General features: G+C 38.8%; 1 protein-coding gene and 1 long non-coding RNA gene across 7 annotated transcripts in view; one reads left to right on the forward strand and one right to left on the reverse strand.

The window, feature by feature from the left end:
• The window catches only part of USP3 (ubiquitin specific peptidase 3), an 86,851-nt gene that overhangs the window by 65,540 nt on the left and 7,831 nt on the right, over nucleotides 1-13,480 (forward strand). For all 6 annotated transcript variants that reach the window (XM_034938893.3, XM_034938894.3, XM_034938896.3 and 3 more), the window contains 3 exons: nucleotides 292-438; nucleotides 3,908-4,014; nucleotides 4,185-4,265. In XM_034938893.3, the coding sequence (XP_034794784.1) occupies nucleotides 292-438; nucleotides 3,908-4,014; nucleotides 4,185-4,265 (335 nt within the window). The remainder of the gene's footprint in view (nucleotides 1-291; nucleotides 439-3,907; nucleotides 4,015-4,184; nucleotides 4,266-13,480) is intronic.
• Nucleotides 1-13,480, reverse strand: part of LOC117976040 (uncharacterized) — a 46,291-nt gene that overhangs the window by 27,596 nt on the left and 5,215 nt on the right. The window lies entirely within an intron of this gene.

Genomic DNA, 13,480 nt, shown 5'->3' on the forward strand with positions numbered 1-13,480 from the left:
ACATACCACCCCCCCACCTCCACAATTTCCTCACATCTGAAGTGAGGAGATCATTGCAAATCCAATTAGCTCCAATATTTTTTGGTTTTCAAACCTATCTTAAACAGTAGAATTCATTCTTGAAGAGAAATTCTGTCACCTGTGGAGCTTTTGGGCATGAAGGTGAGGAAGCCTGGCTGTGCTCGTGAGCACGGGGCTGCCGTCCTTTCCCACGCCTTGGCCTCTTGCTGGTGTGGCTGGGCACAAAGAGCCCTCCACCTGGCCTTATAAGTGACTGTTTGTTTGCTTTAGGGGCTATCAACAGCAGGACGCCCATGAATTCATGCGCTACCTTTTGGACCACCTACACTTGGAACTTCAGGGCGGTTTCAACGGTGTTTCCCGCTCGGCAATTCTGCAGGAGAATTCTACTCTGTCTGCAAGTAACAAGTGTTGCATGTAAGATTTAGTTGCCTTCTGTTTTTTAGGAGGGCCTCAGACATTTCTTTTGGTGTTAACTGTGTGTTAGATTTATAACGGAAGGTAGAGGGGTTTCTTGGACATTTGCTGGAACTTTTCGTGCCCTTGAACTTTGTGACCCAGTGAACTAGCACATACCTCTTGCTTCTAGACCAGAGGCATCTTGTATTTGCATCCTGATTTAGTTCTGACTGTGATTAATTGGTATAGATTATTTTAAATTTTGAAAAAATAGAAAATATTTGTACAGTTCAGCATTTAGAAGATTTCCTCCAAATATACTGAATGATAGGCAGGAGACTTAATTTTCATATACCAAAATAATATTTGTTCACTAAAAACAAAAGCTTAAAACATTTTGAATGTGAACTTTCCTAAAGCTTCATTATGGACTTGAACTTTCCTAAAGTTTATCTGTTCTTTAATGAAATCGAGGCATTTGTAAGTTCTCAGAAGTTTTTCTTGCCTCTCAATATGAATAAAACAAAGCTTTTGGATTGCTTTCCCATGTACTAGCAGCCCCCAAGTATACACTGAGATCAGGACACTTATTTTGCTTGAAGAAGGGAAGATTTACTGTTATTTTAGCCTGGATTTTGGTCAGTTGCAGCCTCCTTTGTTCAAATGTTTTGAAAAGTTTCATCAGTATTGAGCTACATGGGAGAGATTTACAAGAAGACAAACTCCCCCCAAACAGAGAGAAAACAGTAAGTAACATATAGGTGTCGTTGTATTGCCTGGCAGTCCATAAATCGGATGTGGTAGGACTACTTCTTTTTAATGGCAAAACAGGCTTATAGCTAACCAAGCAGTGTTAGAAAAGGGCAACCAATGTGAATTGCCATACTTCTCAAAATGATTGTCCCTCTAGGTCCTAGTAGCTGTGATTCCAATTAGAATCCAATATAGAAAGGGAAGGACCTGTGACCTGGGAGAATTGTTCTTCCTGCTAGCACCAAATTTAAAAGTATTAAATGAAAAATTCTGTTTTGTATTTTATCATGGCATATTCATCCACAAAGGATATTGAACTGGGCACTATCATGGATAGGCTGTGTGAGGTGAGAGAGGGTATATGTCTTTATGATTTTACATGATGCCTGGGCACCCTGTGGAATCACACTGTGTAATACTCATAGAATGTTCTTTTAGTGCCTCATGAGTTTTCAGGATTAATCTATCCCTTTTCATGACATTTTAAAGATTAGGAATTGCAAGTTTCATTACTGAGTTAGGGACAGAAACCAAACATTATCAAATATTAAAAATTCAGATTTCCTTCAGTACATTGGAAAAGCCATTTCAGGATCTAAGAATATTTGCTACAACTAGAAAAAGGTATCTTGTGCAATGTCTTTGTTGACTTGTGCACACACACACCTACCCCTACTGAAGGTGAAGGTGAGGATGGTGGTATGGAAGAAATAAGTGGCAGATGTGATCTTTATAGCACATAGGAAATCATTAGTGCCAGCTAAAGGACCCTAGAATCATAAGAGCCTATCCAATAAGTATTCAATATTTAAACAGTTGTGGTTATAATAAATGAAACTCATTTTTAATATTAAGTCATGGTATATATGAAACTTAATATTAAACATGTCAGGCAGCTAAAATCTTGATTAGTATCCATTTCTCAGAGGAAGTGATTACAAGGAAGAACTACATTGAGTCTAAATGTAATTCTTAATGAAGCAGTTTCCATTTTAATTAAAGGCAACCTTGTATGTGAACATCAGCATGAAAGGGTCAGTTAGAGTCCCTTCATTTTCAGCAGGGTTTTTTTTTTTTTTTGCTATGTCCTTTTTTAGTGACACAGATATTAAACCTAAACCTGAAATGGCCACTAGGTCTTACAACTCCCAATCCTTCTTCCCCAATGCCATCTTTTAAAAAAAAAATTTAAGACAATATGTCTTACAAACAATACTTTAAAAAGTAATAATAAAGTTACAGCCTATTTATTTTGTCAGTAAAGGAAGGAAGCCTTTTCCTAGAAAAGGAATCAGACTTTTCAAATAGAATTGCTTGAGTAGGTTTTGTCATCATTGCAGTAGGTTTAACTTAAAGTGGCCTAGAAAATACACTTCAGTGTTTAGGAGTAATTGATTCAAGTGACAGAAACTACCTTATATTGCTATTAGCAAAAAAGAGCGTGTATTGGCTCAAGTAACTCTGTAAGTGCACGAAGGCTAATAGGCAAGTGTTCATGTAGTACTATTAATGATAGCAAACAATTGAAAGAGCTGTGTTAAGAACAGATATTCAGGCCAGACCAGCAGTATGACCTTGGACTAACTTAACCTCAGCGTCCTCATCTACAACATGGGGCTAACAGTAGCTACTTTACAGGTGTGTTGTGAAGATTAATTGATTGAATAGATGGAAAGAATGTGCTTGGAATGGAGCCTGCGTGTAGTAAGTGCTATTATAAGTGCCTACTACTCCTGGTCTCACTGGTATGCTTTCTCAGTAGTTCTTGCTTCCATTGTATGTCCATACTCTGACACACAGTGGGGCTGTCAGGAAGAATGAGGTACCTGTTTAAGATACACACTTAGGGAAAAACATAAAAGTAAGAAGCAGGTGTAATCTGACTTCATACTAATAAAATAGTGGCAAACACTTTAAGTGCTTTATTTTTGGTAAGTGCTCTTCTAAAAGCACTTCACATACACAACTCTCTCATCTACACACTGGGCCTCTGTGGTGGGTACTCTTCCTGTATTCCTGTTTTATATCTGATGGAGCAGAGGCATAAAAAGGTTAAATAACATTAGGGCAGGTGGTTTTGAAAATTGTTCTTAAAACAGTATATTCTTCATCTCCACAAGGAAATTATTTGCAGTATTAAGTGAGCTTTTTAAAAAGTGTTTTCCGCAGTAATATCCAGAATTTTCAATTGTGAAGTCTTACTTCCAGCAGTAATTACTAAATCTGTATTAAATTCCTTTACTTCCCTTTCCCCAAATCTGACAGATGGCTGTATAAAAACTCTAAAACTATCTCAGATCAAGGATGTTCAAAGTCAAGTAATTGTGAGAGTTCCCTGTAATGTAAGAGGCCTTGCAAAGATTCCAGTACAAGGCAGTTTCATCCTTTTGAGGCCTAACTTGGGGAGGAAATGGAAGGAGTCATGTTGCCCTGTGCAGAGTCATGCATGTGATCTGTGTTATGATAGCAAATGGCCAGTGTTAGTTACTCTTGGGGAAAGTAGTGGGATTGGATGAGGGCATTGGGGGAGGCCAGTGTAGCTTAAACCTTTTATTTAGTATGTGTCTGTATGGTTTTGAAATTTTTATACTGTTTTTTAACTTAGAAATAAATGACTTAAATATTCCCTCAAAGGCAGTCATCTGTAGGGGCTTTAACAAATATTTGTAGTTTTTTAAATGTCAAAGAGATGGCTTCTTACTGAGATATTTTCCTATGTGGTGATTTTGTTTAGAAATGGAGCATCTACTGTTGTCACGGCTATATTCGGAGGCATTCTCCAAAATGAGGTTAACTGCCTCATATGTGGGACAGAATCTAGAAAGTTTGATCCATTCCTAGGTAAGATACATGTGGCATGTGGATATATAATATTTTATTAAAATAAATTTAATGTTTCCTTCAAAAAATAAGTGTAAAGAGAAATCTAGAAATACATCAGTTTGTGAAATTATTTTGAATGGACATATATGCCTTTAACAGCTCTCTGTTTACCTCTCTCTCCTTTTAAGACCTTTCATTAGATATTCCAAGTCAGTTCAGAAGTAAGCGCTCTAAGAATCAAGAAAATGGACCAGTTTGTTCGTTACGAGGTAAAGATACTTGAATGTTCTAAAAAAATTTTTTCTTTAAATAATTGAATAGATTGATAAGCTTCATCTATATGTGGTATCTTTAATTAATATCTTTAATGAGTCTGTGTTGTAACTTAACAAAAGTCAAACTTGAATGTCTTTTCCTACTCCCCAAAATGTTATTGAATAAGAATGTGTGCCATAAGATATTGTGTGAAGCATAAAATATTTCTCACCTTTTTCTTCTTTTTAATACTGACTTTAAAATAGAAGGTCTGTAGCAAAAGTTTTTCTGACCAAATGAAACAGAAGTTATTCTGTGGTTATCCCACTAGCATCTATAGGAAGAAAGAATACTCAGCAGAGTTTTATAAATTATGGTATTACGTATTCTGTTGCCTAATAGTTTGAGAAATCTATGGATGATATAACTGCTGCTTAAGCCTGAGGCCCTGCTTTTAAGACTGTTAAAATTCACATGTATTTAGGGAGATTTGAACATATTTTTTGCTTGATGAGTACTAGCTACTGTAATCAAGGCAGAAGACCTTATTTAAAATTTTATCCTAGACCATAAGTGTACAGACAGGTCACAATTAAAATGACTAATTGTTCTTGCTAGTTATATAAAGAAGCTAGGATAGATGAAAGAGGCCGAGTCTGTATTTTATCAGAAACTCTACACTGAAGCTAACAGTTTCTACTCTGATTTGTATGTTCACTAAAAGTAATTCTCTTTTCTCTTCTCTATTTTAGGGAGAATTGTCATGATGGTTTTTTTTTTTTTTTTTTTTTTTACAAAACAAACTGCACTGTCCAATATGATAACCACGAGTCATGTAGCTATTAAAATTAAATTAATTAAAATTTAAAATTCTGTTGCTTAATCACACTTGAACCACATGTGCTCAGGAACCACATGTGGCTAGTAGGGGGCTCCTGCATTAGACAGCACTACCCTAGGATCAGATTATCCTAGTAGAAATAAAACTTTTGTTGGAGAAGGGCTAGGCTTCTCTGTGCTACTGGCATTCTATGTAATGTGAGGCATTTGGCTTATTAGAAGCAGCAGAGGTCTCAGACACTTGTAGCACTGTTGCTCAGGTAGTTTCTAGAAATCTGTCAGATGATACGTGGGATGACTAGACTACACTCCAGTAAGGAACCAGAGCAACTGTGTATATGAAACATTTTGTAGATGCTCTTAGTTTGTTCCTTACCTACACAACCAGTGTTGATTGTCTCCTTAACAGGAATACAGAAGAAAAAGCCCCACTCCACTTCTCTGCAAAATATATGGCTATAGTATGTGTCTCCAAAACTGTTTTTGGCCTGTTTGAGATTAAGAAAATATCACAGTATGCTTGATATTGTCAAATGTCACACATTTTCTCTTTATATCTAGGGCATGTGAGTACATGCTAACTTAATCATAAATATCTGAATATCTGGTTATTTACAGTGGAAGTCAGAATTAAAGGAATTAGCCTCAAACTGTATCATTTTATAAACTCTTCAATAAGAACAGTAATAATCACATTAGTTTAAAAACTGTTCCTCGCTATAAATACATGGATATATATCTGAACAATACTTTTTTTTTTTTTTTTTTTTTTGAGACTGAGTCTTGCTCTGTTGCCCAGGCTGGAGTGCAGTGGCACGATCTTGGCTCACTATAACCTCCGCCTCCCAGGTTCAAGTGATTCTCCTGGCTCAGCCTCCTGAGTAGCTGGGAGTACAGGCGTATGCCACCACACCTGGCTAATTTTTGTATTTTTAGTAGAGACGAGGTTTTGCCATGTTGGCTAGGCTGGTCTTAAACGCCTAACCTCAAGTGATCCACACCCCTTGGCTTCCTAAAGTGCTGGGATTACAGGCATGAGCCACCGCACCCAGCCTGAACAGTACTTTCTGATGTTTAACGAAACTTAGTAAATCCAGATGATCTTTGGCTAGAAGACTCAGAGACACTAGTTTGTTTAGGCTTCTTTCCTTGCTTCCTTCCTTTTTTCTATGTTGTTTCCCTCATTCTGAGTTGGTTCTATATGTAGTTCTCATTGACTTTCATAACATTTCAGTTACGACTTATCCCAGAATAGTTTAATATCAAGCAGAGTCTCACTTCTCGAGCCCATCCAGGAGGAGAGTGCATGACACAGCTTATAGATGGCTGATTTTTCCCCAAACAAGAAAAGTGGCAAGTGGCATCTGCCTTGCATCCCATGGAGTATTTTTCTTGGCACAGAATCCTTGAAATCTGATGTGATTGGTATTAGCTTCAGGGGTCCCAGAACATCCCAAGTAGTTTAGGGTTTGGCTGGAAACATGTTTCCTGTATTCTCAGCTGGCTTTTGTTTGAATCCTCAGGCTTGATTTTTATTTAAGAGCTTATTGTCGGCTTTAAAAAGTCGATGACAGGGTCTGGTACCTCCTCACTGTGTTTTTGTTGACCACCCTTATCATTAAGGGCACTTCTCTTCTTGGACATCCAGAATGTCATGGACTTCAGTTGACTGATACACCTTTCTTTATTTACTGGAGATGGAGACTTGTGATTACCTAGTATGTCTTCTACGTGCTTTGAGTCCACCTGGCAAGAACTACTTGTGTACTTTTTGGATTTGTAATTGTTAAGCTTAGTTTTCCTTTAGAAAGGAAAAGTGATGGTGAGAAAGACCCATCTTAAATAACTTAAGTAACTTTTGAAATTAACTAAAAATATGCATATTGCAAAAGGCATTAAATAACCCCAGTTCTAAAACCTGACAAAGATACCGTGAAAAAGAAAATGTAGTTTGATCTCACTTATATTATAGATCGAAGAATCCTAAATAATTAGCAAATACAACTCAGTAGTGTACTAAAAATAATATTCAGAGATCAAATAGGACTGATTTAATACTAGAAATATAAGTAGGTGAAAACAAATCAAAATGCCCTAATAGGCCAAATGCTTAGGCACAGTGGCTTATGCCTGTAGTCCCAGCACTTTGGAAGGCTAAGGTGGGAGCATTGCTTGACCCCAGGAGTTTGAGACCAGCCTGGACAACATAGTGAGACCCTGTCTGTACAAAGAAAAAGAAGGCCGGGCGTGGTGGCTCACGCCTGTAATCCCAGCACTTTGGGAGGCCAAGGCAGGCGGATCATGAGGTCAGATCGAGACCATCCTGGCCAACATGGTGAAACCCCGTCTCTACTAAAAATACAAAAATTAGCTGGGCGTGGTGGGGAGTACCTGTAACCCTAGCTATTTGGGAGGTTGACCCAGGAGAATAGCTCGAACCAGGGAGTCAGAGGTTGCAGTGAGCTGAGATCGTGCAACCGCACTCCAGCCTGGTGACAGAGCAAGACTCCGTCTCAAAATAAATAAATAAAATAATAAGAAAAATTAACTGGGCATGGTGGTATATGGCTATAATCCAAGCTTCTTGGGAGGCTTAGGCAAGGAGGATCACTTGAGCCCAGGAGTTGGAGGCTGCATTGAGCCTGCACTGCTCCTGTACTCTAGGCCTGGGTGAGAGAGTGAGACCCTGTCTCAAAAAAAAAAAAAAAAGTCCAAATAGATACTGATAAAATCCCAAATATATTACTGATTAAAAGGAGAAGAAAGGGGTGGGTGCAGTGTAGTCCCAGCACTTTGGGAGGCCAAGATGGGCAGATCACTTGAGGCTAGGAGTTCGAGACCAGCCCTGGCCAACATGGAGAAACCCCATCTCTACTAAAAATACAAAAATTAGCCAGGTACGGTGGCATGTGCCTGTAGTCCCAGCTCCTTGGGAGGCCAAGGCAGAATAATGGCTTGAACCGGGGAGGGAGGTTGCAGTGAGCCGAGATCGTGCCACTGCACTCCAGCCTGGACAACACAGTGACACTCTGTCTCAAAAACAAAGAGAAGAAAAAACTTTTATTAGGAATAGAAATGTTAACTTGGCCGGGCGTGGTGGCTCAAGCCTGTAATCCCAGCACTTTGGGAGGCCGAGGCGGGTGGATCACGAGGTCAGGAGATAGAGACCATCCTGGCTAACACGGTGAAACCCCGTCTCTACTAAAAATACACACACACAAAAAAAATTAGCTGGGCATGGTGGCAGGCATCTGTAGTCCCACCTACTCGGGAGGCTGAGGCAGGAGAATGGTGTGAACCCGGGAGGCAGAGCTTGCAGTGAGCCGAGACGGCGCCACTGCACTCTAGCCTGGGCGACAGAGCAAGACTCCGTCTCAGAAAAAAAAAAAAGAAGAAGAAGAAAAAAAGAAATGTTAACTTGATGACAGTTATTCATTAAAAGCTATCAGTGATCATCATAGTTAATGGTGAAGCACTGATGATTTTCCAATAAGGCCAGGAATAAGCCAGGAGGCCTACTGAAATATTGCTCAGATGTCTTCTGGAGGAACAAGGCAATAAACTAGGAAAAGAAATAAGAATAAATTTTAGAATGACCAAATTATTAACATTTGCAGGCAGACTGATTATATACCTAGAACATTTCAGGATAATCAGTTGGAAAATTACAAGAAATATTAACAACTATTGCCATGGAGAGTGAGACTAGGCAGGAGGACACCTGCTTTTCTAGAAGCCCTCAATTTTTAAAAAATCAAACACAAGTAATACTTTGATAAATATATTATAAACATGGAGCTAAAAAGTTCAGGCAAAAAGCCAGCTGGCTTTCTGTATGTAGCAAAATAATCTATTCACAGTAGCAATAAAAACTCAAAAGTACTTAATAAATTTAATAAGGAATATGCAATACTTTAATAAAACATCATAAAAGGACAGATAAAGCCTGAATAAAAAGAGCCACATCATATTCTTGGATGGGAAGACCCAATATGGTAGAAATGTCCATTTTCTCCCAAATTACTCCCTACATTTATTCTAATTTATTCAAAAATTCCTCTGTAAGCAGAAATTCTCAAGAAGAGCTAAAGAAGTTTCTAAAATGAAAGTAAGGTAGAAACATAGCAATGGGATAGGAAATGTCCTAGAACTACTAATATAGAGCAGGTGCTAATGTAAAATATTTACGCAAATTTACAATATGCCAAAGAATGTCAAATCAGTGGGACGAATAAGAAATTAGGCAATAAATGGTGTTAGTGTAAATGAAAATTAATTTGGGAAAACATTAATTTCCTCCCTGCCTCATATCCTTTCCCTGATTAATTTGAGGTTTCAATATTTAAATGTGAAACATAAAACCACAGGACACTATAGGAAAGCATCTTTATGATCTTGTCATAGGGGAGAGCTTTCTAAGCTAGAACCTATAATGGGAAACGTTTCATAAATTTAATTGAGCAATGGTAAAAGACCATAAACAAAGTGGAAAAGAGATGATAAACTTGAGACAAATATTTGGACATATATGAAAAAGGTGACTTGGGCAGAGTACATGAGTAAGATACAAATGATCATTATAACATCTAAAAAGTGTTAATCCTCACTTATATTCAAGAAAATGTAAGTAAAACAAGATTGGTGAAAAGGGTAAAGATGGATGTCAGTGGAAGAGGACACTCATGTTGTTGTTATAAGTCTAAATTGGCATGGTTGTTTTTGGAGGTAGTGATCACCATTTTTAATAGGCATTTCCTTAGACATACTAATTTCACTTACAAGGGTGGACAATAATATGTGTAAAAGATTTTAAACACTTTGTTATTGAAAAAAAATCAAACAATTTAAATGTCCACCAGTAGGGCACTGGTTTAATAAATTGCATTATGTGGCAATTAAGAAAGATAAAGTTGACCAGTAACTATGCCATAGAAACATAGCTACAAAATATTGTGTAGTAAAAAACTGTCCATGGAAATATGTGTGTGGGATAATTCCATTTGTGTAAGATAAAAAACATTTATATGAGTGTTAAAATTCTTAAACAGCATACACTGTGCTGTTCACAGTGATTATCTCAGGGAAGTGGGATTCAGGAGGGAAATGGAACTATGAATTATTTTTTTCATTTGTTTTAACCGATGTGTGTCACCTTTATAATACCTATTTGGGGGATAGTAAAAAATGCATATTAACTTAATGTATACTTCAAACTACTGCTTTGCTAAATTAAATTTATATAGTATATAAAGTTGACCTAATAACTAACTTCAACAAACCAGCTTTATTTCCTGCTTTCCATAGAGATGCTGTTTTAACAGTTTATATCATGTGGAAGACTGACGGTTGTGAAATACATGCCCTGAAATCTTTGAGAATCTTAAGAGTTTCAGAAAGTGGTGCATATATATATATATATATATGAATATATTATATAAGCATATATACTTATTATTTTAATATTTATATATATTTTTTCTTTTAGGAAATGCAGTAAAGTACAAATGAAACATTAAGCAGCTTCCTCAGATCCTTACTGAAATGTGAACAATGGATAGCTAGTAGACTCTTTTTGAGATGGAGTCTTGCTCTGTCACCCAGGCTGGAGTGCAGTGGCACAATCTTGGCTCACTGCAACCTCCACTTCCCAGGTTCAAGCGATTCTCCTGCCTCAGCCTCCCGAGTAGCTGGGATTGCAGGCACAAGCCACCATGCCCAGCTAATTTTTGTACTTAATGGAGATGGGGTTCACCATGTTGGCCAGGCTGGTCTCGGACTCCTGACCTCGAGTGATCTGCCTGCCTCGGCCTCCCAAAGTGCTGGGATGACAGGCGTGAGCCACCGTGCCTGGCTGCTAATAGACTCTTTACAGGCCATATAATTCACTTCCACATGTGAGCTCTGAGGTGAAATTCACACTCATGCTGCTGCAAAATATTAAACTGAGGTACATTTCAGGGTCATTCAGGCTTTTCAAATAGTTAAAATAGCAGTTGCCAAATCTGTGAATGTTAAGGGTATGTTGTATCTAGATAGTCTTCCCCTTAAAGAAATATATGTCCATGTGTTTATATGTGTGTTTGTGTTGGTTTGTGTGTGTGTGTGTTTTTAGATGGAGTCTTGCTCTGTTGCCCAGGCTAGAGTGCAGTGGTGCAATCTTGGCTCACTGTAACCTCTGCCTCCTGGTTCAAGCGATTCTTCTGCCTAAGCCTCCTGAGTAGCTGGGACTACAGGTGTGCAGCCACCACACCCGGCTAATTTTTTTTCTTTTTTTTTTTCTTTTGCATTTTTGGTATAGACAGGGTTTCACCATATTGGTCTGGTCTCAAACTCCTGACCTCACCCGTCTCAGCCTCCCAAAGTGCTGGGATTACAGGTGTGAGCCACTGTGCCCGGCCCATATGTTTGTTTTTAAAAGACAGGGTCTCACTCTGTTGCCCAGGCTAGAGTGCAGTGGTGGGATCATGGCTCACTGCAGCTTCAACCTCTTAGTCTGAGGTGATCCTCCCACCTCAGTCTCCTGAGTAGCTGGGACTACAGGCACATGCTGCAATGCTTGTGTGTTTTGTATTTTTTGTAGACACAGGGTTTCACCCTTTTGCCCAGGCTGGTCTTGAATTCCTAGGCTCAAATGATCCTCCACCTCAGCCTCCCAAAGTGCTGGGATTACAGGCGTGAGCCACTATGCCTGGCCTGTATGTTTTAATAATGGTTTTCTTTATACATATGTTTATTGAAGAATTTGGAGAAAGCTCAAAAAAGTAAAAAGAGGAACATATACATCCCTTATAAGCTTATCATTCAGACATACTGTAGTTCAGAAATTTTATGTTTAGAAACTGTGATTTAAAAGTTGTTTTTTAGGGCCGGGTATGGTGGCTCATGTCTGTGATCCCAGCACTCTGGGAGGCTGAGGATTACAAATAGGCATTAGGTTTCTGGGGATGCTCAGGTAACTTTTTAAAACCCATGAAGAGATGACAGTGGTAGTGGAGATTGTTCTCTACTAATCCAACTAGGGTTTACTATAATAGCACTTTCTTAGGGGAACTCCCCAGGAGGCCCTACTGGGCACACCAGTCTCCTTACCTTCTGCTTTGGCTGTGATCCTGAGGATGTCCCCACCTCTTGGCAGGCAGTACCAAAAGGGAGAACAGAGAGGGGTTCTCAAGGCAGTTAGGGCCACCATTTTTTAAACTGAGGGTTTGAAAAACCAGGCTCAGCTTATATTGCCTCTTTATGAATCATCTTATGGGCCTGACCTGATCATGTCTATTCCTTTTTGGTATCTCATGTGGTCTTAGAAGAAAAGGACTAACTTTCCATTATCTTGTGCATAAATCAGCAGGGAGACCACTACATGGTCACCTTGTAAGTTTAAGCAACTCAAAAAGGCAGGGAGGAAGAAAATGTTGGAAAGCAAGAAGATGCTGGAAGATGTTGGGAGAAGGCATAAAGAACCTCCTTTGCATTGGAGAGAAGATGAGGACAGGAAGGAAGGCTGCGAGAGGTGCTTTGGTTTCAGAAAAGGAGCAGGGTGATGGCAGGGGCTTTGCCTGGCAGGTAGAAGGAACAAGAGAGCAGTCTAGTACTTATGTGCATTTCACATAAATGCAGATGAGTTACTGTGAAATGTTGATAGATTCTTTCAGTAATCTCAGTGCTCCTCAGGGTATCAAATTCCTGAAATTAAAGCTTCTAAACAGTTACTAAAGGAGATTTAGAATACCACCTGCCAACTCAGTAGTAGCCCTCTGAATGACCCCATGCTTCCACACACGGGGAGACCCCTTCAGAAAGTGGGTCTGTACAGGTTAAATATAGGGGGAAAAAAAGGCTTCTCTGCTGTTGAGGCATTTCTGCTTCTCAGTGTTGTGTGGCTAGGTAGCACGGGCAACAATGTCTTGCTGGTGAATCATAAACCATCTGGCTAATGGGATGGAGAGGCTGGAGTGACAGTATTTCAGAGTCATACTCTCCCTGCCTTCTTCTTTGCCTGTGAAAGTTTCAAGCAGACATTGTCAATTAAAAAAAATGAGCTAGGCACAGTGTGGCTCATGCCTGTAATCTCAGCTACTGGGGAGGATTGCTTGAGCCCAGGAGTTTGAGGCTGCAGTGAGCTATTTTATACTCCAGCCTGCGTGACAGAGGAAGAAGACCTTGTCTCTTAAAACAATTTTTTTAAAAATTGTGGTAAAATATACATAGAATAAAATGTAACATTTTAACTGTCTTAAGTGTGTAATTCAGTGGCATTAAGCACACCCAAAATATTATACAACCATTACTACTTGTAAAAATTTTTGTCATCCTAAACAGAAACTCTGTACCGATTAAACAGTAACTCACTACTTTTCCTCTCTTGTTCCCAGTAACTCTTATTGTATCC

The sequence above is a fragment of the Pan paniscus genome, chromosome 16, assembly GCF_029289425.2.
Source record: "Pan paniscus chromosome 16, NHGRI_mPanPan1-v2.0_pri, whole genome shotgun sequence".
Taxonomy (NCBI): domain Eukaryota; kingdom Metazoa; phylum Chordata; class Mammalia; order Primates; family Hominidae; genus Pan; species Pan paniscus.